This window comes from Amblyomma mixtum, chromosome 7 (assembly GCF_055824585.1).
Source record: "Amblyomma mixtum isolate Tamu chromosome 7, ASM5582458v1, whole genome shotgun sequence".
NCBI classification, from domain to species: domain Eukaryota; kingdom Metazoa; phylum Arthropoda; class Arachnida; order Ixodida; family Ixodidae; genus Amblyomma; species Amblyomma mixtum.
The window spans coordinates 5,781,696-5,804,113 of record NC_143018.1 but is presented as its reverse complement, the minus strand read 5'-3'; the positions used below and the strand labels follow the sequence as shown (position 1 = coordinate 5,804,113).

Below are 22,418 nucleotides of genomic sequence, written 5' to 3'. Positions count from 1 at the left end.
GCCCACTGTGTTCCGAAGCAGACTCCTCAGTGACAAGAAAACGCAGACTGATCGACCCGATACCAGGATACAGCCGGAGTGCAGACATTAAATCAAATGGACAAGGCGTTTTTAATGCGAGAGCATTATATGGCTCTATCGCATCAGCAGAAAGTGTCCACTTTTTTTTTCGCACGATTACGTCGTTCTCTGAAGATAAATCTGTGAAAGTGCGATTGTCACAGATAGTTTGTGACAAAATGTTGCCGTTGAGAAAAATTTGGCTGATGAAGTGAGATTAGTTAATTAATCAAACGTGAAAAAACCCGGAAAAAAATGGCTGTGGCTTAGCTTGGTTAAGCCCGCTAATTGCGAAAGCAATATCCGTAGCTACGCCATGGTTCAGCTGGAAGTGTAGCTGGTGGTGGTGCTTGTGGTTAGACTTGTGGTGATGCATCGGTTATACAATCCAATCCAATGCAATCTTATCTAATCCAATCCAATCCAATCCGCGCCGCGCGCGGCGGGCGCAGGAGTTAGGCAGCAGCCACCACGCGCGACCTCGCCTCGCGACGGCACGAGTTGGAGCCCTGCTCTTGCAGCTGTGACGTCACACAGCTAGGCGCGCAGCTCAAGGTCAATGGTAGCTACCGCGGCCTCGCCACGCGAGGAGCTGAAAGTGAAAGTAGTATTGCTTTCGCAATAAAACTCGAATTGCTAGTTTGGTGAGGTAGCGCGGCAGCGACAATGGGAAGTCGAAAGGAGAGCGAAACCTCGCTGATGACGGTAGTGAGGACGGCAGGTATTCAGGAGCACTGAAAGCAAGCAGCGACTCACGGCAGAGTTCCTGCGACCGCCAGAGTACGCGCACTCCTCTCTGGGCGCATTCGTGGGCGTAGGCGGACAGGGACGTGCAGAGACACTCGCAGTCGCCGCCCGTGTCGCAGGAGCAGGTGTCCGACACGCACCTGCATGCGGCAGTGAGAAAAGACGGTTATTGTCGTTACAGCAGTTAGAAAACCACGCTAATTCTTGTGTTCGCAGATGCCAACGCCTAGGCACGAAAAAGCGTTGGTGCAGGTAACAGGGGCTAGAAGGAGGACGTCACCAGATGTCAAGCAAAGCGGCATAATAGGCTATTCTTGAAAGCGATTCCGATCAGTAGAAGAGCTTCATGCCGACTCAGAGCATCTAGAGATGCGCTGAACCAAGATATTATTAAGCGTGTTGAAAGTAACAGTCTAACGTATAGAGCAAAATTGGTCAAATGTTTAGGGGAATCCCCCGAGGTGGAGTAAATTTGTAATAAGGGAGAAATTACTCATTGGTATCCACCCGAGCGCAGCCATACGGCTGCAAAGGAAAGCTATACAGCTTTCTCAGGAACTTTGGATGCCAATGAGTAATTACTCCCTTATTACAAATTTACTCCACCTTGGCGGATTCCCCCAAACATTTGACCAACACTGTTCCCACTTCGAGTTATTGATCATTTCGCTCTCGCCCTGCCATAAGGCTGCCGTCCCGGTTAGCTCATTTGGTAGAGCGACTGCTCCGGTGTAGCGGTGGTCCCGGGTTCGAGCCCCGGACCAGGACGAATTTTTGTTTAACTACGAAGTTTCTGAGAAAGCTGTATAGCTTTCCTCTGCAGCCTTATGGCTGCGGTTGGTTGGATGCCAATGAGTAATTACTCCCTTATTATAAAGGAAAATTCAGAGGGCACTTTGGCTCTCTAAAGTGCTGCAAGGCGAAAGCCGTCCCTGGCGCACAGTTTGTTTCGTTTTTTTTTATTTCTCATATTTATATTTTAGTTTTGTTTTTGTTTTATTTATTGTTTTTTTTGTTTTCTGTTATTTTATTTACGAAACCCATGCATTCACTAGATGCGCCTTTATTCATGCTGAAACCCTGAGCCTTCGTGGCGAAGTGGTAGCGTCTCCACTTCAAATGCCAAAGGCCCAGGTGTTTTTTTAAGTAGTGACGCCGAAACGCAGACACACTTTCTAACACAACTTGGTCCCGACAGTATGAGCCATTAAAGGCTTTGGCATTAATACCCTAACTTAAACAACACGTACATTCCCCTATACTTTCCTTGGTTGCTGTTGACTTCCTCAACACGTATGCCACAACGAGTCCTCATATTCCTGCCCTCGATTGCTCACTAACGTAGCTAAAGTGAGATTAGGCTTTGAAACATGCTGCCGGTGCAAAAAACGCCGTTCCTTTTTCTGTCCGGCATTTGCCACCTCCTCCAAGTGTCCCCTACAAGTTGAGCGCCATGTACAAGAGTTTCGACTCACGGAATTCAGAGACACCGAGAAGCTTTCAGGCGCCTTCGCGCTGAAAACGTTTTCGCTGTCTTCACGTGCTAAGACATTGAGAAAAGGCAGGAGCACCGGATACCCGCGGTAGAGCTTTCACTTCTTATGGACTAGCCTTGTCACGTCCAAGAAGAAAATAAAAGTTAGCTCACCTAGAGCGTGGCGACTGCACTGACATGCCATTACGTTCACTGTTGCTAACTTGGGTGCAGAGGAGGGAGCAGAGTTCTAACCAACAGTTAGTTCCCAGACGCACGGTTATGGCGGCGCCGTTGATCTTAGGCGTAAGATATTAGCGGCGCCCTTGAATTTATATTTCTCTACTCTATTCAAGCTTTCGATGCGCTTAGCAGTTAATCTGATTAAAGGAGGTAGCGTAACTTTCGGGTGGGAACTTTTGCAACTGGCATAGTCAAAGCGTTCTAAGGAACAACAGCCTTGTCCTTGGCTCCCTCTTAGAACGCTGGCTGATAGAAATAACATCCTGCATTGAAATAAGAGCTATATGCACGATGTTATTTAAGGGCAGCTCTCTGAGGCTTCTTGTCGAGCGGTTTCGAATAGGTAATTTTTTATTAAGCTGTCCACAATTTGAGCCTGCCTTTTGAACATGAAGAGTGCACCGAGAAAAACGTGATTAGCGTCACTGTCAAATGATGAGAGTATTTGAATATTATAACTAATAAATGATCAAGTTATTTCACTATTCACTATTAAATAGTGAAATTGATTAAAATTTTATCAATGATTAAACACGCATGTCGATAATTACCAATGTATGCTATTTGGCAAGACGCCGTCGTACTGGGGAAAGACACGGAGCGCTTCTTTCTTTCTCCTCCGGTTGTGCCCTTTTCGCCTTTCCTCCGCACAGTCAGCGCATAGAGAGGCGCTACGGGAGTGCGCAGTGCATTCGGTATATTATATCTGACTTTTCCTGCGATTTCGCTCGAATGAAGTGCAGCCCTTGCATCCTTAATTTTACCCTTCGTGCGTTATTACTTTCTTGTCTCAGCACCTTTAAAGATTTGTCTTTATTGTATAATATTAAGTGTAATACTGCGACAGCACTTATGTGCAGTTTTTCTGTGGTCAGATTCACGACCACTTCCAGTGAAGCCCTTGAAGGAGCGGGTAGGCCGGGCATTTGTATCTGTCATCTTTAATTCAATTAAATTCAAGTTTATTTGCATATGTACATGTACAGATGACGGGAGTGCAGACAAAAAGCCAAACGAATTTGGCTTGACGGGGTCTGTACCCCCTACAGAAACGGCACTATGCGCAATGAAGAGAACACAAAGATACAATAATGGATAAACGAAAAAAAAGCATTAGTGAACATTCTATAACAGAAATACATACGGGTAAAAAAAATCAAAGATAGAATGCTGCAAGGAATTAAATTACAGAAAGCGTACAGTATAAAATGATACAAATAAAACAGCTTTTAAATTCACAAGTGTAAGTATTATTTACTAACAAGCAAAAGAAATTGGTTAGGCATTCATGGCGTCAGTGTATACTACAGCAAAGCAAACAAAACAAAAAAAAGGAATTCACAATGAGTCCATTAAAAGGAGAGATAGGTTCTTATTGAGTTTCTAATGAGTTTAACAAAGATGGCGGTGTGTGGCGTAACATTTGTTGACCGTAGTTAGTGCGCAATAAAGGCTGTAACGTAAAAAGTCCCAAACGAAACAGGACGCGTTCGCAGTTAAAGAGAACCTATCATGCCTTATTCGAGTGTATTGCATTTTGTTGTATCGTGCTGCGTTCCTGCAGTAGGCAGATTGAGCGGGAGCTAACTCGCTGGGAGCAACACCAGGGCAAGCCTCCTCACCGGTCGTAGTAGAGCTGCACGTTCACCTCGCTGTGGCACTCGCGGAAAGGCTGCTCCATGAGCGCTCCGCACCGAGCGGCTGCCCACTCGCGCCGCTCGGGCCTGAGCACGCATCCGTGCTGCGGCTCCTGCGCAGGCGCACAGTAGTGGTGCAGCCGCCAGGCGTCCACGAACTCCTCGGCGGTGGGCAGCGCGGGACCGCCCGATGGGGAAACCAACTCGTCCGTGCCGTCGCCGTTGAAGTTGCCGCAAAGGCCGCTCAGCTGCGGGAGAGGGGAACGGGCATTACGGAATGCACGGCAAAGCGCAGAACAGACACCTTTAAGGCGAAAGCCTTTAATGCCTCACCGTTGTCGACAGAAGGTTGTCAGCAGAGATGTCACGCTTTTCGGTTGGTCGAATCGGTTATGACGTCAGAGTGCGCGGATTCGCAGTAATGAGGTCATCCACGGATGACTGACGCCTCCTTTTGGAGCAGACGACAACTAATAAAATAGCTGTCGTTCGCTCCGACAGGGGGCGTAAGGCGTCCGTGGGGGACCACATTACATACAGGTGCAGTCAAAAGTAAATGGAAGGCAATATTCACGAAAAAATTTAATCATTGGCCCCCCAATTTATGCATCCTCGAATACATATGTGCAGCCTGATTGTGATTTTGCGAATTGCACTGCGCACCAACAAGCATGGACCACTACGCTGTAGATTTAAAGAAATTAATTTTTTTTGACTAAGTCGCCTTCCATTTACTTTTGACTGCACCTGTACCTCATTACTGCGAACAGAGCCATGGATACAACCGAACTCATCGAAGCAGAGAGAGAGTCGTGCTAAAGAAGCAGTCAAAGTTCGCCGTCAGTCTGTAGTCGAAGTGTGTTGTCAAATAAAGCACTAGTACAGCACAAACAGTCTCGCAGTCAATGCCAAACAGTGCGCCGGGAAAGGCTTTCGCCTAGCAGCACTTTAGAGAGCCAAAGCGCCCCCTGAATTTTTTGCTGTCGCCACTGCCCCCATGAAAAGGGGAGGCCAATGCAGTCACTCTAACTCTGAGAGCTACTTAATCTAAATTATTCATCACTACTCACAAAAAGTAATGAATGTTGCAGCACAGTTACTTCCCAAAGCTACTCCCAAGATTTTTAAACTACTTCTGTTTTTCACCGATACGAAGTACACCTGTGACAGCTCCAACAAGCATTTCAGGTTCCTAAATTTATCCTACTGCACAAGGAACAGTTTTAATAGGGACCCGGAAATTTTCCCCGCTTTGCTTACCCAAAATTTGATACTTATCCAGCGCTAAGAGGAGTAGCATTATTCAATAAAAGTCATTTCAAAAGCATTTGATTGATGTTCCTGAAGAATTGCTGCCGTCAAGTAATTCTGTTCGTAACCAAGTTACAAGCCCATAACAGCAATTCATTGCACTGAAAATCGCAGGAGGCGCTCAAAAAGGCAGTGAGTTGATCATAGTAATTTAATTACTGGCGTGTCTGTCACAGAGCGTGTGAGGTAGTGCTTAACAAGCCATGCAGCTGGAAGGGCAAGCTACCACGCAGAGCTCCGGGGGAAACGGGGTTAAAATGACGAACAGGGGAAGGCGCAGGTTCGTAGCGATGTGCTAGTCACACGACCGATCACTATCTTCCTCCAATTTCTTTGAACGTAGAAAGAATATACTGCCCTCTGTCCTGAGATTACAATCGTTTTTCATTTAATTTATTTCCATAAATGAAGTTAATGCAGAGCTGAAACACTATTTCTGCTTTCTGAGCCATTGCGTATTGCGGCGCGTTTCGTTGTGTGATTTATTCTGCTAGTCCATTGCCTACCTCCACGTGCACTCCTGCTCGACCCGACCATTCCCCTCCAGTCTTTCGAAATAAATGAAAATAATGAATATTAATGATTAATTATTTAAGTAATTACTGCGATACTAATTAATGCGCAGTTATCAATGCCCGCAATCGCTGCCTGTACAAATCCTCACGCGCATCTGATCGGGAGTTGCTCCTAGTACAGCGCACTATCAAAAGACACACCGGACTAGGTCTTGTAAACAAGACGCGACCGCCTCACCCGAGTGTTTCCAAGCAAACGTCAAAGACAAGTCCTCTTGTCAAAACGTTGGCTCAAGCAACCTGAGGTTTTCCCCTCCCTTGTTCATTTTGTGATCGTCAAGGACCATTTACCACACCCTCTATCTACCATAGCCGCATTAGGAATTTGTTCCGGAACGCTGGCTGACGGAGACCACGGGGGAGAACTGAGTGGAGTACTTCAGATCGGAGGGAGCGTGTCACTTGTTTCTGTCCTCACCTTTCCGGCCCAGGCGGGTCCGGCGACCACGTAGACGCGAGTGTGCTTGTCCCAGTAGACGCTCAGGCTGCCGCGGACGTAGACGGCCACGAAGAGGCCGATCGTGCGTACGCTCAGTGCACTCCCCTGGGCGACGGGTGGCACCGGGTGGCCCTCGGTGAGCACCAGGGGCTCCTCCGAACCTGCACCAGGGGCACACCGAGCGTGCACCTGCTCTGTGCGGACTATTTCCCGACAGCAGAACGAAGCGGCAGCAAAGTTGAACGCGACAAATCCACATCGTACGATGACAGCAACGGCATTTGACAATAGGGACTGTAGTTAGGGCAAGAACGCTCAGTGGATTTAAGTAAATATCACTTAAAGATTTCACACAAGTACCGGTACTCACCTATGGGGCAGAAACGTGGATGCTGACAAAAAGGGTTCAGCCTAAGTTAAGGACAACGCAGCGAGCTATGGAAAGAAAAAGGATAGGTGTAACATTAAGAGGTCGGAAGCGGGCGGAGTGGGTTGGGGAACAAATGCAGGGTTAATGATATCCAAGTCGAAATCAAGAGGCAGAAATGGTCTTGGGCAGGGCATGTAGTGCGAAGGCAAAATAACCGCTGGAGTGGATTCCAGGAGAAGGCAAGCTTAGCAGGGGGCGGCAGAAAGTTAGGTGGGCGGATGAGATTAAGAAATTTGCGGGAATACGGTGGCCGCAACTAGTGAAGGACAGGGTTAATTGGAGAGACGTGGGAGAGGCCTTTGCCCTGCAGTGGGCGTAATCAGGCTGATGTTGATGATGATGATGATGACAGTTTTCAAGGCTTGTACTGCCAACTGAACCCTGTTCCGTAAGGCGCATCATGCCTGATAAATGTTGTGCAAATGCTAATAGTTCTCATTCATGCTCGTAGAAGCATTACATATCCTCAGTGGATTGCGGAAACCACATTTCAAAAAGTATTTATGAAAGCACACAAAAACTGCCGGAGCAGACGGAGTCTGTAAAGCCTCATTCAACCTTCAAGCCAGCACAGCAAATTCAACAAGCGTGCTGCTGCTTATGCAGGCGGCAAAATGATATTGAATTTTGCTGTTTCTTTTTATGCACCTAAACTGCGTACGAAGTTTCATCTTCCTTAAGTTCAGAAACGAGCTGAACTTTCTTCTTTCGTTGCTGTAGTTGATCACAATTTTCTCAGTAAACCCTCCGCTTTTCTTTGCTTCTGTTATACAGGGCTTTTAATAGTAATATTGTGATAGTTCATCACTTTTCTCCTAAATTTTCATTGCTTAGGAACCGCAGTCTTGAGTCCTTACATTATGACCATTTATTGTTGAAAATCTAAAAAGCGAATTTAGTTTGCCCTGAAAGAGAAGCGGGCGAAAGAATGAAGGACAAAAACCTCGAAATAAATCAAATCGAATCAAATCAAAGCCCCTTTCTAACAAGTGTCTCCATCCTCACCTTCTTCGCCTCATTAATTTCATTTCGCACAGCTTTGCCATCATTAAGCAAATGTTGGTCAGCAATTTCCGCTTTCCTATGAAAGTCAGATTCTCGGCATCGTTTAGTGGTGAGCTCCAGGAAGCCTGCCCTTATTTACAGTGCTGAACCTACTCGCCGATCGGGCGCAGGCCAGGCTAAAGATAACTTTTAGCATTTAATGCTATTCGAGCATGCATTTGGCGCCTCAAAGAATTTGCCCTTCCGCCGCACACGCAGGTCACGTTAGCTGCAGACACGAACACGGCTCTCCACCCCTTGAGCTGAACGCCATCGAAGACGCGCACGGAGAGTATAGCCTACAGCACAGTGTTCAATTTATCAGTTAGTCAATCGATCAATCAATCAATCTTTTTTTTTCGTTTTTATTTCACACAGGGATGAAAAGGGAAGGTGGGGAAAAGCTGTACAAACACAGCTTGACCGAGTCCTCCTTTTGCAAGGCAACAGAGGCAAGGATGTACTTCATTACAGTAGATTACAGTCATTACAGGGAAATAGCTAGAAGAATAAGAATGGGGTGAAGCGCATACGGCAGGTTCTCTCAGATCATGAATGGCAGTTTACCAATATCCCTCAAGAGAAAAGTATACAACAGCTGTATCTTATCGGTACTCACCTATGGGGCAGAAACGTGGAGGCTAACAAAGAGGGTTCAGCTTAAGTTAAGGACAACGCCGCGAGCTATGGAAAGAAAATGATAGGTGTAACGTTAAGAAATCGGAAGCGGGCTGAGTGGGCGAGAGAAAAAACGCGGGTTAATCACATCCTCACTGAAATCAAGAGGAATAAATGGGCTTGGGCAGGGCATGTAATGCGAAGGCAAGATAACCGCTGGTCCTTAAGGGTAACGGAGTGGATTCCAAGAGAAGGCAAACGTAGCAGGGGACGGCAGAAAGTTAGGTGGGCGGATGAGATTAAGAAATTTGCGGGAATACGGTGGCCGCAACTGGCGAAGGACAAGGTTAATTGGAGAGACATGGGAGGGGCATTTGCCCCGCAATGGGTGTAGTCAGGCTGATGCTGATGATGATGATGATACAGGCAGACGTCCCCCTGCCCCCTCGTAACAGCATTGCAGCGTACCTGCGATGACGGTGACGGTCTTGGCGCACGAAGACTTGCTTCCGCAGGGCACGTTCTGCACCACCACGCTGACGCTCTCGTTGCCCGAGAGGCGCCCCTTGGCGAGCACGTAGTCGCACGTCCCGCGGAAGTCGAACGCCAGCCCGTCGAAGGTGCGCACGTGCGAGTCTCCCCAGAGGGCGCATGTGCCGGCGCACTCGAACTGGGTGCACAGCCAGCGGCCGCGCTCGCACTTGCTGCAAGCGAATGAGCTCCACTCGTTACGCAACACAATGCGACAGAATGCACCACGCTGTCTAGGCTGGTCTCTAATGAGCGAAAGAATTATTTTTCCTGGGGCATTCGCTTTAGTTGAACACTAGTTGAGCTTCGGCTCGATGAGGTAAGGATATTATTCTGGCAGAATGAAGGAAATTCTCTAAGCTGAACAATATTTAAGAGAGGGAAAAGTTCGCATGCAGTTTCCGCCTGAACGCCGAATACAAACTCTGCAGCCATGCAAGAAGCCCAATGTGCAGGTGCAGCCTGGCGAGTACCGCAGCGTGACATCACCACTGCCGCATTAGCCTTGTGATTGGAAGTAGCTGAACACTTGAGGCAGTAAACTGGGCGTACACTTTAAGGAGGCGATGTTCAGGCTGTTGCCGCAACGCCATCTATCACTGACGGATAGGGGAAATGTGTGAACGTATTATGATTGGACGGAGCAAGAACACTCGGCTGAAAGCACAAGTGATGCACAGCTTTACGTCGCTCTTAAGTAAACATTAAAGGAACCTTGTTGAATTAGCTGCGCTGCATATTCCTGTTGAACACATATTGATAACGTCAGCCAATGCACCTAAAACAGCGCGAAAGACGGCACAAAAAAAGGAGACAACAGTAAGGTGGAAAGTTGGGCGAGTTGAATCTTATTCATGATGAAGTTAGCGCCAAAAACGAGGACCAAAGTAGGAGAGAAGACACAACACGAGCGCTTTGTTGTGTCTTCTCTCCTACTGTGGTCCTCGTTTTTGGCGCTAACTTCATCATGAAGGAGACAACACAAGCGCTTGTCTCCTTCTTTTGTGCCTTTTTCGCGCCGTTTTAGGCATGAACCTTCACCAACTAGCCCCGTTCGCCACACTTGTCAGCCAATATCATCATGACATTCGTTGACAAGCGTAAGATATGCACAGAAATCGAAGGCTATTTTCAGTTCATGCATTAACGCGCTACATACTTGCGTTTTGTTGCGTGAACAATTTATGATTTCGCAAAGTCCCATACCCTAAGAAGAAAAAGGGCTATTCTCTTGAGTGATGCTACCTGCCTTTCATTTCACATCATGTCTGACACTATGAATTGGTTTCACAAAAAGAAAAAAAAAAAACACGGGTGTTATTTTATCTTTTTTACTGCTCAGCAAGTCATGTTGTATCACGTACAAAGAGTTGGATTCTTGGAGGTTGATTTTCAATCACGCTCCCTGTTTGCCTCATGCTACCTATTCAGCTTCATTCTTTGAAGTTCTGGAGGCGTTGAGCTCATTCAGCTTCCTCAGGCGGCGAGCCCATGAATACAGGTTCTCAGAAGGCGACGCAAAAGCCACTTCGAGCCGACAGCCGTACTCCTCATTAGCATTCAGAAGCGCTCAGCTAGCGAATTCTCCTCCGCTCCGAACCGATACTCTCGGCGTCGACATCCGTGAGGTGTTCGCGCCAGCGCGCGCGTCTACGCACCACTGATTGCATTCGATGTCAATCTTGTCACCGTCGGCGTAACTGCGTAGCCCGTGCTGACACGGACACTTCGTGGGCTGCACGCAGGATCCAGTCCTCTCGTCGCGAACAAAACCCGGGCGGCATCTGCGCAGAGCAACGGTGAGAACTGTGAGAAATCGGAGAGGGATTCCTCTCACGCACTCTCTGCTCAACGTCCCTCGGTGTGCTGAAAGAGACCCACCGGCATTTCATCGAGTTCCGCCCAGGGAGCGCATTGTGAGCATTCAAGCATTGTGACAGTGTTCTGCATCAGCTCCTATGCCGATGCCTTGACTTTTGCTGGTATCTAAAAGAGGTGGCCATTCAGGCTCCTTGCCTCTACATCAAGGACAGTGGTTACCGATAGTGAGTGAACGAAAGAATGATTCCGGGAAAAAAATTGTTACAGGACTCAGCCTTTACACTGCGTCATATAACCTTCATCAAGTCGGGGCAACTAACAAAAAAATCATTAAGGGACTCAGCCTTTACACTGCCTCATTTAACCTGCATCAAGTCGTGGCAACTAATTGTCTATCAAGGGCCCTGATCTATAAGCTATGACTTCGCAATGGGATTGGGTGGTACGCCATCACGGCACCAAGTATTGTTGGCTATATAACCCGTGATCGTGCAGTGTCCTTCCTGCAACCAAGATGAATAGATGCTTTGCTCTTTTTTAAGTGTGACCAGCTTCAGGATTAAGGTTTCTGATCGTTAAAATATTCTCTTTTACTTTATTTTTCTCGTTATACAATTAAGTGAAGAGTGAAATAATATCATTCACTGCTCAGTGTTTCTTTCTTTCTGGAGCTATGCTAGAGCGTCAAGTGGAGAAATGCTGGGTTCCAATCCGACCGCGGTGGCCGCGTTTTGACGGAGGCGAAACATGAAAGGCGCCCGTGTGCTGCGCGATGTCAGTCGAAATTATTCTGGAGTCCTCCACTACAGCATCTCTTTCTTCCTTTCTTCTCTCACTCCCTCCTTTGCCCTTCCCTTACGGCGCGGTTCGCGATTCCACCGATATATGTGAGGCATTTACCGCGTCATTTACTTTCCTCTAAACCAATTTTAAATTTCAATTTCTGGCGCCAAATTTACAAACAGAATAGAATAACTAATACTGGGAATATTTTGAAAGATAGCTTGCCGGAAATTTTGATAGTGAGCTGCAATGACCAGTAGGGAGCCTGAAAGGTCGGCTAGTTGCATTGGTTTAAGGTTTGTGGGGGTTTAACATCCCAAAGCGAGTCAGGCTATGAGAGACGTCGTGGTGAAGGGCTCTGGAAATTTCCACCACCTGGGGTTCTTTAACGTGCACTCACATCGCACGGCACACGGGCCTCTAGGCTTTCGCCTCCACTGAAATTCGAGCGCCGCGGCCGGGATCGTACCCGCGTCTTACGGGTCAGCAGCCGAGCACCATAACCACTGAGCCACCGCGGCGGCTATCTAGTTGGATTGAACTCATGTTGAAGCACTAAGGACGATAACAGAAGAATGACGCTCCAGTCATGAAAATTAGAGGTGGAGCTTTCAGGAACTTACATGCGAGTAATGCGAAAGCATTTCCATTCTGTTCCAATTCTATTCTAATTGCGTCTCTCATAGCCTTAGTTGCTTTGGGACGTTAAACCCCCATAAATCAATCTATTCTAATTCTATTCCAATTCTATTCCAGTCATATTCTAATTCTATTTCAATTCTATTTTAATTTTATTATAATTCTATTTGATTCCTTTGTACTTGGAGCAGTTGAAGGTGCTATTACTGGTTAACATTTCGTATTTTCCTGCCTTTGATGACGTCACACCGTTTCCACCAATCGCGAGTTTTGCAACGCCGCCACTTTTTTGGAGACGCGAGATTCTCGTGTGAATGAGCTATCTAATGTTTTCGCATTAATAATCGCCATGCTTAAACTGTACTGTTTTAGCGTCTGTCTTTACCAAGCAGACACATCCGCAAATTTTCCGAAAAGAGCGTGCGATAAAAGTAAACTTTATATCCCAGCATTGTGCAGTTATGTTAGTGAACGCATTTTTCATTAACGTTATTCTTTCATCCCAGAGGATTGATGGCGCGTAACGCAGTGAATACCACTAGAACACAGCTAGCAAATGAGCGTTGTCAGAGCAACAATGACGGCAACGACGAGTGACGGGCGTAAGAAGAAAGGGCTGCCACGAATAATGTTGATTAGGTAAAATGTTTAGTTGAATCCCCCAAGAAGGAGTAAATTTGTAAATAAGGGAGTAATTACTCAATGGCATCCACCCAAGCGCAGCCATACGGCTACAAAGGAAAGCTATACAGCTTTCACAGAAATTTCGTAGTTAAAGAAAAATTCGTCCTGGTCCGGGGTTCGAACCCGGGACTACCGCTTCACCGGAGCAGTCGCTCTACCAACTGAGCTAACCGGGACGACAAGCTTATGGTAGGGCGAGAGCGAATTGATTAATAACTCGAAGTGGGAACATCGTTGGTCAAATTTACTCCACCTTGGGGGATTCCCCTGACCATTTGACCAACACTGTTCCCACTTCGAGTTATTGATCAATTCGCTCTCGCCCTACCATAAGCTTGCCGTCCCGGTTAGCTCAGTTGGTAGAGCGACTGCTCCGGTGAAGCTGTGGTCCCGGGTTCGAACCCCATACCAGGACGAATTTTTCTTTAACTACCAAGTTTCTGAGAAAGCTGTATATCTTTCATTTGTAGCCATATGGCTGCGCTTGTGTGGATGCCAATGAGTAATTACTCCCTTATTAATAATGTTGATTACTGCGTTTTCATTGTAAAAGGAAAGTGCTGCTGACGTTTGCCGCAAGAAATTCTATTGTCACTCACTGGCATCCGGCCTGGCAGATGTCAACAGCACAGCTTCCGGGCGCAGGAGAGGTGTGCAAGGAGGCGCATGTGGCGGGGCAGTTGGACTTGCACTCGGTGTACTCCTCGTTCGCTCCACACTCGCCGACCGGAGGCGCCAGGATCATCTCGTCGGCACTGGCCGGTCGGCACTGCCACTGACCCGCCAAGCACTCGCTGCACAACGAAACGGGACACGCTGAGAGCAGGGAGTCAGCGAATGAAATCTTGGCACAGCGCAAACGCTGAGCTGTGCTCGTCGCACGGCTACGTTTTTCCTGTTTCACGACCCGCGTCTTGCCGCTTGTGTTTCACGGAGTCAGCTGTTACAGCCAGAATGGCGCATGTTCCCCAAATTTTGTTGCAGTCGGCCCCATAGAATGACGCCATTTCAGAGCAGGGTGATACTACTCACTACCGTTAGTCGTAAATGCGATGGATCACATCAAAGACCGGTCGTATTAATGGGTCGAGAGACCATTTAATATAGCTGCATTGGTTGCACTTAATTATACGGGCAACTGAATACCCGGACAGATTATTTCGCAACCACCTTACACATACAGCCGACGTCAAAATTTGTGCCAGCTGAAAGGAAAATCCGATTAATTTTTTTTAATATAGGTAGTACGGTACAGTAAGTTAGGTAATATCCCCTCGAGAAATTTTTCCATCGTTTACTGTATGATAGCCCCGTTCCCTTGGATTCAGGTTGTCGTACATGCTGTCATTGTAGTCGGTGTGGTCTGTTCTTCTTTCCTGGTTCTCGCCTTGTTTGCGTTCTTTAATGGTGAATACCTACCAACTTCTCGAGTTGGCGCAGTTCGTGGGTAGTCGGCACTGTCCCGTCCGTATGCCTTATTCCGCCCCCAAGTGCATATCACAGCCAGGAACGCGGAGCAAGTGCTTCTAGTTTCCTTGGCTGCCACCACGTGGCGCAAGGCTTTAATTCCTCAAAAATCCCACTTTTACATCATCTGTGACGTAAGGAAGAAAGTTTGGTTTGGTTTATTGGGGTTTAACGCCCCAAAGCGACTCAGGCTATGAGGGACGCCGTAGTGAAGGGCTCCGGAAATTTCGACCACCTGGGGTTCTTTAACGTGCACTGACATCGCACAGTACACGGGCCTCTAGAATTTCACCTTCATCGAAATTCAGCAGCCCGCAGCCGGGATGGAACCCGCGTCTTTCGGGTCAGCAGCCGAGCCCCGTAACCACTGAGCCACCGCGGCGGGGCGTAAGGAAGAAAGTGAATGACCGAGTGGCTGCAGAACAATGCCTGAGAACTGCCCCTAATTCCTGGTAATCACTCAATCGGAACCACCGTACGGCGCCTCTGCCCTCTTCTTCGCCCTCCGGCGAAGGCCAACCTTGGGCAGTCGAATTTTATCCCCTGCATAATCTAGACCGTGATGCACAGTGCACACTTCCCCTCCGCCCCGAATGCGCCCAATCACTCGTTCGCTACACCGCGGCTATTCGCGTTTGTGCAGTGGCAGTCAAGCGTGGCGTCATCATTGCGTTAAATCATTTCGGCACCCACTAGCAACCATCGCCTGTTGTATCCCTAAGGTAAGTGGTTGTACAGTCTTTGTCAAAAGTAACCAGGCTGCACGTTTTTCTTCACATTCGTATATGAAAGCTATTATGCCAGCCCTCAAGCTCTCAACCTCTGTATGGTAAAAAGAACCCCTGTTCTCACCTTCAAAGAACTTTTTGATCTTTACTGAAGCCGTGAGGGCTCTGTTATACGAATGAGAAGCAAACCATGGAGCCTGGTTACTTTTGACAACGACTGTACGTGTTGAGCCCCTTAGCCTCGTCATTTTACAGCCTTTGTCAGAAGTCTTCACTGCAATGAACTTTCTATTTACATCTTTAAAAGACATTGGACATCCCGATAAGCTTTAAATTCAACTTGCACGTTACCTTTATGCATTCTTCATGCAGTGAACTTCGTCAGCCCATTTGTCGGACTATGCACTCCATCATTCCATAGGTTACATCAATACTCGCCGTTGCACCCTTAGTACCCATTTAATGGCCGCATTTTATCTTCGTTTTTTTTTTTTTACCATTTTGACACTGCTCTCCTTCTGGCTTTACCTCGCAATTTCCCCTCCTTACGCAGAGTAACATGCCAGCGATTTTATTGCTAAAGCAATACTACTTGTACTTTGCACGGTGACCACCATCGTGCCGCGGCGGTGACCACCATTGACATTCATTTGACCTTGATTGCATTAGTTGGATTAGATTGGATTACATTAGATTGGACTGGACTGGATTAGATTAGATTAGACTACATTAGATTTGAGTAGATTACATTGGATTGAATTCCATTGGATTGGATTGGATTGGATTTGATTGGATTGGATTGGATAACCGATGCATCACCACAAGTCTAACCACAAGCACCACCACCAGCTACACTACCAGCTGAACCATGGCGTAGGTACGGATATTTCTTTCGCAATTACTGGGCTTAACCAAGCTAAGCCACAGCGAATTTTTTTAAACGCCGGCTAAAGTCTCTGTATTTCATTAAAGAGTTTCTCTCTCTCTTTACAGCCAAGGGTTTTTCTTCGGGACCTTTGCTCGTAATGCGTCCTCAGTGTTCGACATCTCGAGGGGATCTTTGGTTCTGTCCCGTGGGATGCCTCCACGAGTAGGGGGGGGGGGGGGGGGGGGGGGGGACTGAGGAAGGGCGGTACCAGTGCTTGTCGCGTCTTCGCTGCTTGAATCCCGCCGGGTACTCGTGTCCGGCGAAGAGGCAGCCGCACTGTCCCACGGGCACGCATCGGCCTCGCCGGTCCAGGCTGTAGCCGGGCTCGCAGGCGCAGCCCTCCACGCAGCGGCCGCCGCACGACGAATTGCGCCCCATCAGTGCGCAGCTGGAGTCGCACACGGGCGCGCAGCTCTGGTACGTCTGGCCCCGCTCGCAGTACACGCCTGCCACGACAAGCACGCGGCTCGGAATGAGTGGATGGCTTTGAGTGAACGAAAGACAGCGGTAACTTTGGCAGGGTGTTTGCATTTGTGAAAAAGAATAATAATAATATGAGAGCCGTTAAAGGGCAGCTGCAGCACTTTTTTGGGAATTTCGCAATGTTCAAGGATTCAAATCTACGTAGGCTGTAGGTAAAGCATGCCGAGTGTTTCTGGACTAGCATTTTTACACAAGCATTTAAAGACAGCCGGCATTCTCACTCTTGAAAATAGAGCTAAACTTGCACGACTAAAATCACTTTACCAGTTACTCCATAATCAGCTTAAACTTGATAAAACTAGGTACCTAATGGCACCAGAGACAAGACCTACACGTCACAGACATTCAGAAACATTAAAAGAGCACACATTTCGTACTGACTGCCTGAAATACTCCTCTTTTTTTTTCACTTACAATAACAGAATGGAACACCCTTCAGCACTCCATTACCCGCAGCACATCACTAGATATCTTCACTTAGTCGGTAGAAAACTGTCTTGACTCGTAAACACACTTGAATTCTGAGCCTTTGTTGGCAACTTCCTTTTTATTGCCTTGCCATTTTTCTTACCAGTGCTCGTGTGGTTCTATTCTCACATATATCCCACGTACTGAATATGTTATCTTATCTTCAACTAACTGTACAATCCGACGACCCTATGCTGTATCCCATGACTTTTATGTATTGAACCTTAATTAAGTGCGAAACTGTAGTCATTTTATATTGCCCTTCAATCCTTCTTCTTGTTCACCCTTTGTGTCAATAATTCATTGACGTTGTTGTAGTTTAAACTTTGATGTGCCTTATTCCAGCGCCCTTCCTGTTAAAATCCCCAGTGGATTGACAGTATCTGTAAATAAATAAAATAAATAGAAAATAATGACGTAATCGACGATTGAAATGTGCGCTTCTCCTCAATGCACTGGAGGAGTGCAAGAAAACTCAGAGTGACGTCAAGGAAGGTATAATTTCAAATTGCCGCTGTCGTCAGCCACATCCTGCCCTCACGCTTTAGACGCTGCCAAACAACTCTCGGCAGGGTTCGTCTGGTTTTTTTCCTTCAAAGCAGGTGTTTGTGCGTTGGAAATGTACCGATACCTTCGATGACGTCATCATGCGCCCCACTTGGCGTTGTGCGCTGCGGAGAAGCTTGAAAGGCGTCCGGATTTTAATCGGCGGTTACTTCACTATTTCAAGTGCTAGCCCAAAAAGACTTCGCATGCTTTACCTCCATGTTTCACACATTCGACCCTCTTAAGCTCGTTGATTTCTAAAACCTATGCAGTTTCCTTTTAATTGAAAATACGCATGTGTGGTGTAAGTGCATTTGGGACAGCAAAATAAAATAGTGCGACGTTGTAAAACTGCACTGACTACTAATATCTCAGTATGCACTCGCGCTTTTATTTTTGCGTTTCTAGGGCGTCAGTAGAGAAGAGCAATCTCGCAGGTACTCTGACACGCTGCGCAGTTGAAGCAGCCGCTGATTCTAGGCTCTTTTTTTTTTGCTGATCCTTTATAATTCAGTAATCGGACGTAAATATTAAGTTGGTTTATTTTGTCTTACGGAGCCTTAGCTCTACCAGCCAGTCATGCGCGCGTTCCTGCACTCACCGCAGACCGGCACCTGCGGCCTCCAGTCGACCACGTGACCCTTGGAGGCGCACACGTGTGCGTAGTGCGAGAATACCGGGCAGAGGCATTCCGCTGACTCGGAACGACAGGTGCACGAGGCCTGGATGCAGAGCTCGAAGTACGAATCCGGATTCACCGAGTGATGGCAAGCTGCGGAAGGCAAAAGAAAATTTTCCGTTTGCGCTGTATTTACAGACACTGTAGTGCCGCCTCCGCGATTTGAGCAGCCTTTAAAACATGCATGCAGAGAGGATAATAATGGCAGAGAGTACAAACTAAACATACAATTTCAAGCAAGGAAAACTTAAACGGCACAAAAACAGCAGCAGTAATAAAAGCATGGACACAAAATACAGATGCAAAAAATAGACTGGGGGTTAGCTAAGGTTAAGCCTGGATATCTCGAAGCGAAAAGCTGCGGTAATCCGCGATAAACACGCGCTTGCGGCGAACGTCAAACGATGACGCATAGCAGGCGGCAGCGTGCGCCTGTTCTATGGGCAAGCCAGCGCCCTCTGGACTAGGTGGCATTGGGCAAGCGCGCCTTATATACCCCTCCTTTCAAATGCACACGGCTGCGGCGAAAGGTCAAACGGTGGCGAGGAGGAGAAGCGGCGGCGCACATGCGCAGTAGCCTGCGCCGTGCGTGACGTCACTCGTGCTCCGACATACGCCGGCTCACGCGAAGCGCGGTGTTGACTAGCGTAGTGAAGCTTTCGCTTCAAAATTGCGCAAAATAGACACACAAGTTAAAGTTTGTCCACAGACGTGTTTAGGTGCTGTGAAGAAAAGTCCGTTAGGTTTGGCTGCCAGCCGGCATCTTTAGTAACAGAATTCCCAAAACGAACGACAAAGAAGGAGCGGATTTACAGGCCACTCTTAGAGGGAGCGGACTTATTTGAGCTCTGTATTTCTTGGACTTTTTCTTTGTAAAAATGGAGTTCAGGGTTTCCCTATTCCCGATCTTGGAAGGAAGAGCGGAGGCGGGGGGGGTCCTCTCTCCTTAAATTTCCCTCGCGAGAAAAGCGGGGCAATAAGGAGTCGTTAGCCTCGCGACCCGAGAAGGAGTTGTCGTAGTTGTTGTGACTGAGAGAAGGATGAAAAGGAAATTGCACGGGCCTGCCCAGTGGCTCCGGCTGAGCCACAGCCGCTGCCACGTGCAGATGAAGGAGAATAGAAAGATATGAAAGGAAAGAGTGAAAGAAGAGACGCGCGTCGCGACAACCGCGTCCGCCGAATCGAAAACGCTCGCTGTACCAGATATCCCTAATCCACTCCCCCCCCTGAGGAGTTTATTGCACCTGGTGAGCATGTGCGACCTGACACCACACATGGCACGGATGTGGATTTTGAGCAAAAGGCATACGAATACGAGTCATTAGACGCTGGTTTGTTTTAGGAACAAGCAACCCCGCGTCACTTGGATGCGGCAACGGTTTTTGTAATGCAAGAGCATGGTAAATTCAGTGTTTAACGCATGCAACCGGGATAATTAGGCGAACAGACATGTAAAGGAGTAAAGTTTCCCAGGACATTTCCCAACACCGGTTGCACAGCCGTCTCCTTAAACGAATGGTTCTGCCTACTCAGGAAAGCCACAGGAACGTAAAAATACGAACACAGGCCTAGTACAGCCCTCCTCCTGTTTCCTCACTACGTCCGTGATTGTATTTTCCTGCGTCCTTCCCGATAATGCACCAATGCGCCCAGCTAAAAGCGCTTCTTTGCTTAATTTGCTGAATTAGCTTAATTTGCTGCAACTGCATGAACGAGAATCTTGAGCGCCAGCATAGATTGCGACCAGAGACAATCTTCTTTAACGAAGTAAATTTTTTAGGAATGGAAATGGCGCAGTATCTCTCTCAAATATCTCGGTGGACACCTGAACCGCGCCGCAAGGGCAGGGATAAAAGAGAGAGTGGAAGGAGAAAGGAGGGAAGAGGTGCCGTAGTGGAGGTCTCCGGTTTAGAAGAACGTCAGTTAGGGCAGAAATGGTAATAGCGCTGCAATAAGACGAACACAAGAAAGACTGACACAGGACATGCGTTATCCTGCGCCAGTCTTTCTTGTGTTCGTCTTATTGCAGCGCTATTACCATTTCTGCCTAAAGAGAGGTCTCCGGATTAATTTCGGCCACCTAGAGATCTTTAACGTGCACTGACATCGCACAGCCCACGGGCGCCTTTTTGCGTTCCGCCTCCATCGAAACGTGGCCGCCGTGATCGGGTTCGAATCCGGGCACTCCGGCTGAGTAGGTGAGCGCCCTAACCACTGAGACACCGCAGCAGGTTTTAACGAAGTCCAGTTGAGCTTTCGCGCTTTGTTAACCATTTGAATTGTGCTCTGCTGTGAGCAGCAACCAGGCACGCGCGGAACTCACCAGTGAAGGCTCCTTCATAGAGCTGCCTGCAGAGGTGCTTTCTGTCCGGCGAGAAGGACTCGAGGTCGCAATGAATGCTCACCGACTCGACGTTGTCGCACTCACCGTCTGCCCACTGCTTAGCGAACGACTCCACCTAGCGAGAGAGACACGCAACAGACAGACGAGCTTCAGGCTGAAATCAAGTTCTGAGGCACTCCACAGTCTTGCTCGCAGTCTGCAGTCTGCAGTCGCAGTCTGCTCGCAGTCTTCTCGCAGTCTGCACTCAAAGTCGCCTTATTTCATATAGGTGCACCTCTCCTCCTCTTTCTTCTACAAAGCTTGAAAACAAATCCGCGCATGTGCTGTCCGTTCTCGCAACAGGAGCCAGCGACACACGGCGGAAGTTGTCAGCACACAATCGCCACTTTGCGCGCGCAGCTGGAGACTCGTTTCTAACCAGTTTTCTGTGCAGCTAAGAAATGTTCGTGCACTCCCTAGAGGGCACTACATCCTCCAAACAAAAGCGCACTTATCCTGCCCTCCTTCGTCCTTGTGTCCTTGCGCTGTTGTCCACCGTCGAAAGACAGAGATTTGCTTTTTTATTCCCTGGATTTCCACTGCAGTCCCCGATTTCACGCAATTGTAAGACCCGACCATTGCTTCTTCAGAGCGTTTAGACGCGTTAGACAGGCGGTACGAGAAGCTCTATGGCTTAGTGCGGTGGCAGAGTACACCACTGAGGCCAGGAAAGCAGGACGATTGAAAGCGATGCCGAAATAATGCAAAAGGTTAACACGTCTCATTGATGTCCCAGCTGGCTGCATAGTGCACTTGTTAGTTATATATACCCTCTGTACCTGGTAATCAACGTCTCCTCCCGGGCACAAGAAGTCGTCCTGCTTGTTGTGGTTGAAGGTGCCGCAGAGACCCATCGTCTTCGTGTATAGGCCCTCGGCAGCTGTCAACACCAGGCGGCTCTTGCCGTCAGTGAGCAACGTCAAACCCTCGGTCTCCACCTGGAACAGAGCCCCGTATGTTGCATTCTTTTCGATCCACAATTAAAGACTCCAGACTGTAAGCTCAAGCACCAACCTCAATGAAGAAGGACGTTGGCTTTGTTATGGTCACTTTGGGAAGCACAGCAGGAAGTGACGTCAGCTCCCGGCCATTGACGAGCACCTGAAACCAGGACACCCCTTAGCTTCTCATGAAATTCCGCGGTAGCTCTGCAGATCTTGTGCATTGCTGTCCTCGTTTTTCGTCTGGGCTGCTCAAATTTATCGCGATACACTCTATAACCGCCCCATGCGTCAATATACATAAGGCAAGAAGGCCACAGGGGATCCCATGACCAACCTTCAACACTGACTAATGAAGACGCTTTAAAATAATAGCTTCTTATGGTGACAATCATTCGAGTTATTTTTTGAACGAAAAAACGTAGCGTTGAAACAGGACACAGAAAGATGAGGACAGGACGTGTAGCCCTCTCCTGTCCTCATCTTTCTGTGTCCTGTTTCAACGCTACGTTTTTTCGTTCAGATTATGTATGACCAACTGGCCCCACAGTGTACTCTATTAAACTTCAGTTATTTTTTGTACGTACAATTCACTATCGGCCAGTGCTGTCCTCAAGGGCTCTGTAGATACAGACAGCGTCTTCATTGGCGATGAGGACTTTCAAGCGCCTTAGTACAGACCACTTATCGAACTCTCTTAGTGTTGATTTTAGAAGTCGAACTGCGATCTCAGAGGTTCCTGTGTTAGTTGGTTCATAT

General features: G+C 47.8%; 1 protein-coding gene across 4 annotated transcripts in view; it reads right to left on the bottom strand.

The window, feature by feature from the left end:
- Positions 1 to 22,418, bottom strand: part of LOC149334847 (uncharacterized) — a 221,262-nt gene that overhangs the window by 155,812 nt on the left and 43,032 nt on the right. For all 4 annotated transcript variants that reach the window (XM_089551475.1, XM_089551474.1, XM_089551476.1 and 1 more), the window contains exons 15-25: positions 21,733 to 21,819; positions 21,498 to 21,656; positions 20,659 to 20,794; positions 18,258 to 18,428; positions 16,368 to 16,605; positions 13,636 to 13,830; positions 10,768 to 10,893; positions 9,047 to 9,282; positions 6,466 to 6,647; positions 4,147 to 4,409; positions 817 to 947 (exon numbers count right to left, since the gene is read on the bottom strand). In XM_089551475.1, the coding sequence (XP_089407601.1) occupies positions 817 to 947; positions 4,147 to 4,409; positions 6,466 to 6,647; positions 9,047 to 9,282; positions 10,768 to 10,893; positions 13,636 to 13,830; positions 16,368 to 16,605; positions 18,258 to 18,428; positions 20,659 to 20,794; positions 21,498 to 21,656; positions 21,733 to 21,819 (1,924 nt within the window). The remainder of the gene's footprint in view (positions 1 to 816; positions 948 to 4,146; positions 4,410 to 6,465; positions 6,648 to 9,046; positions 9,283 to 10,767; positions 10,894 to 13,635; positions 13,831 to 16,367; positions 16,606 to 18,257; positions 18,429 to 20,658; positions 20,795 to 21,497; positions 21,657 to 21,732; positions 21,820 to 22,418) is intronic.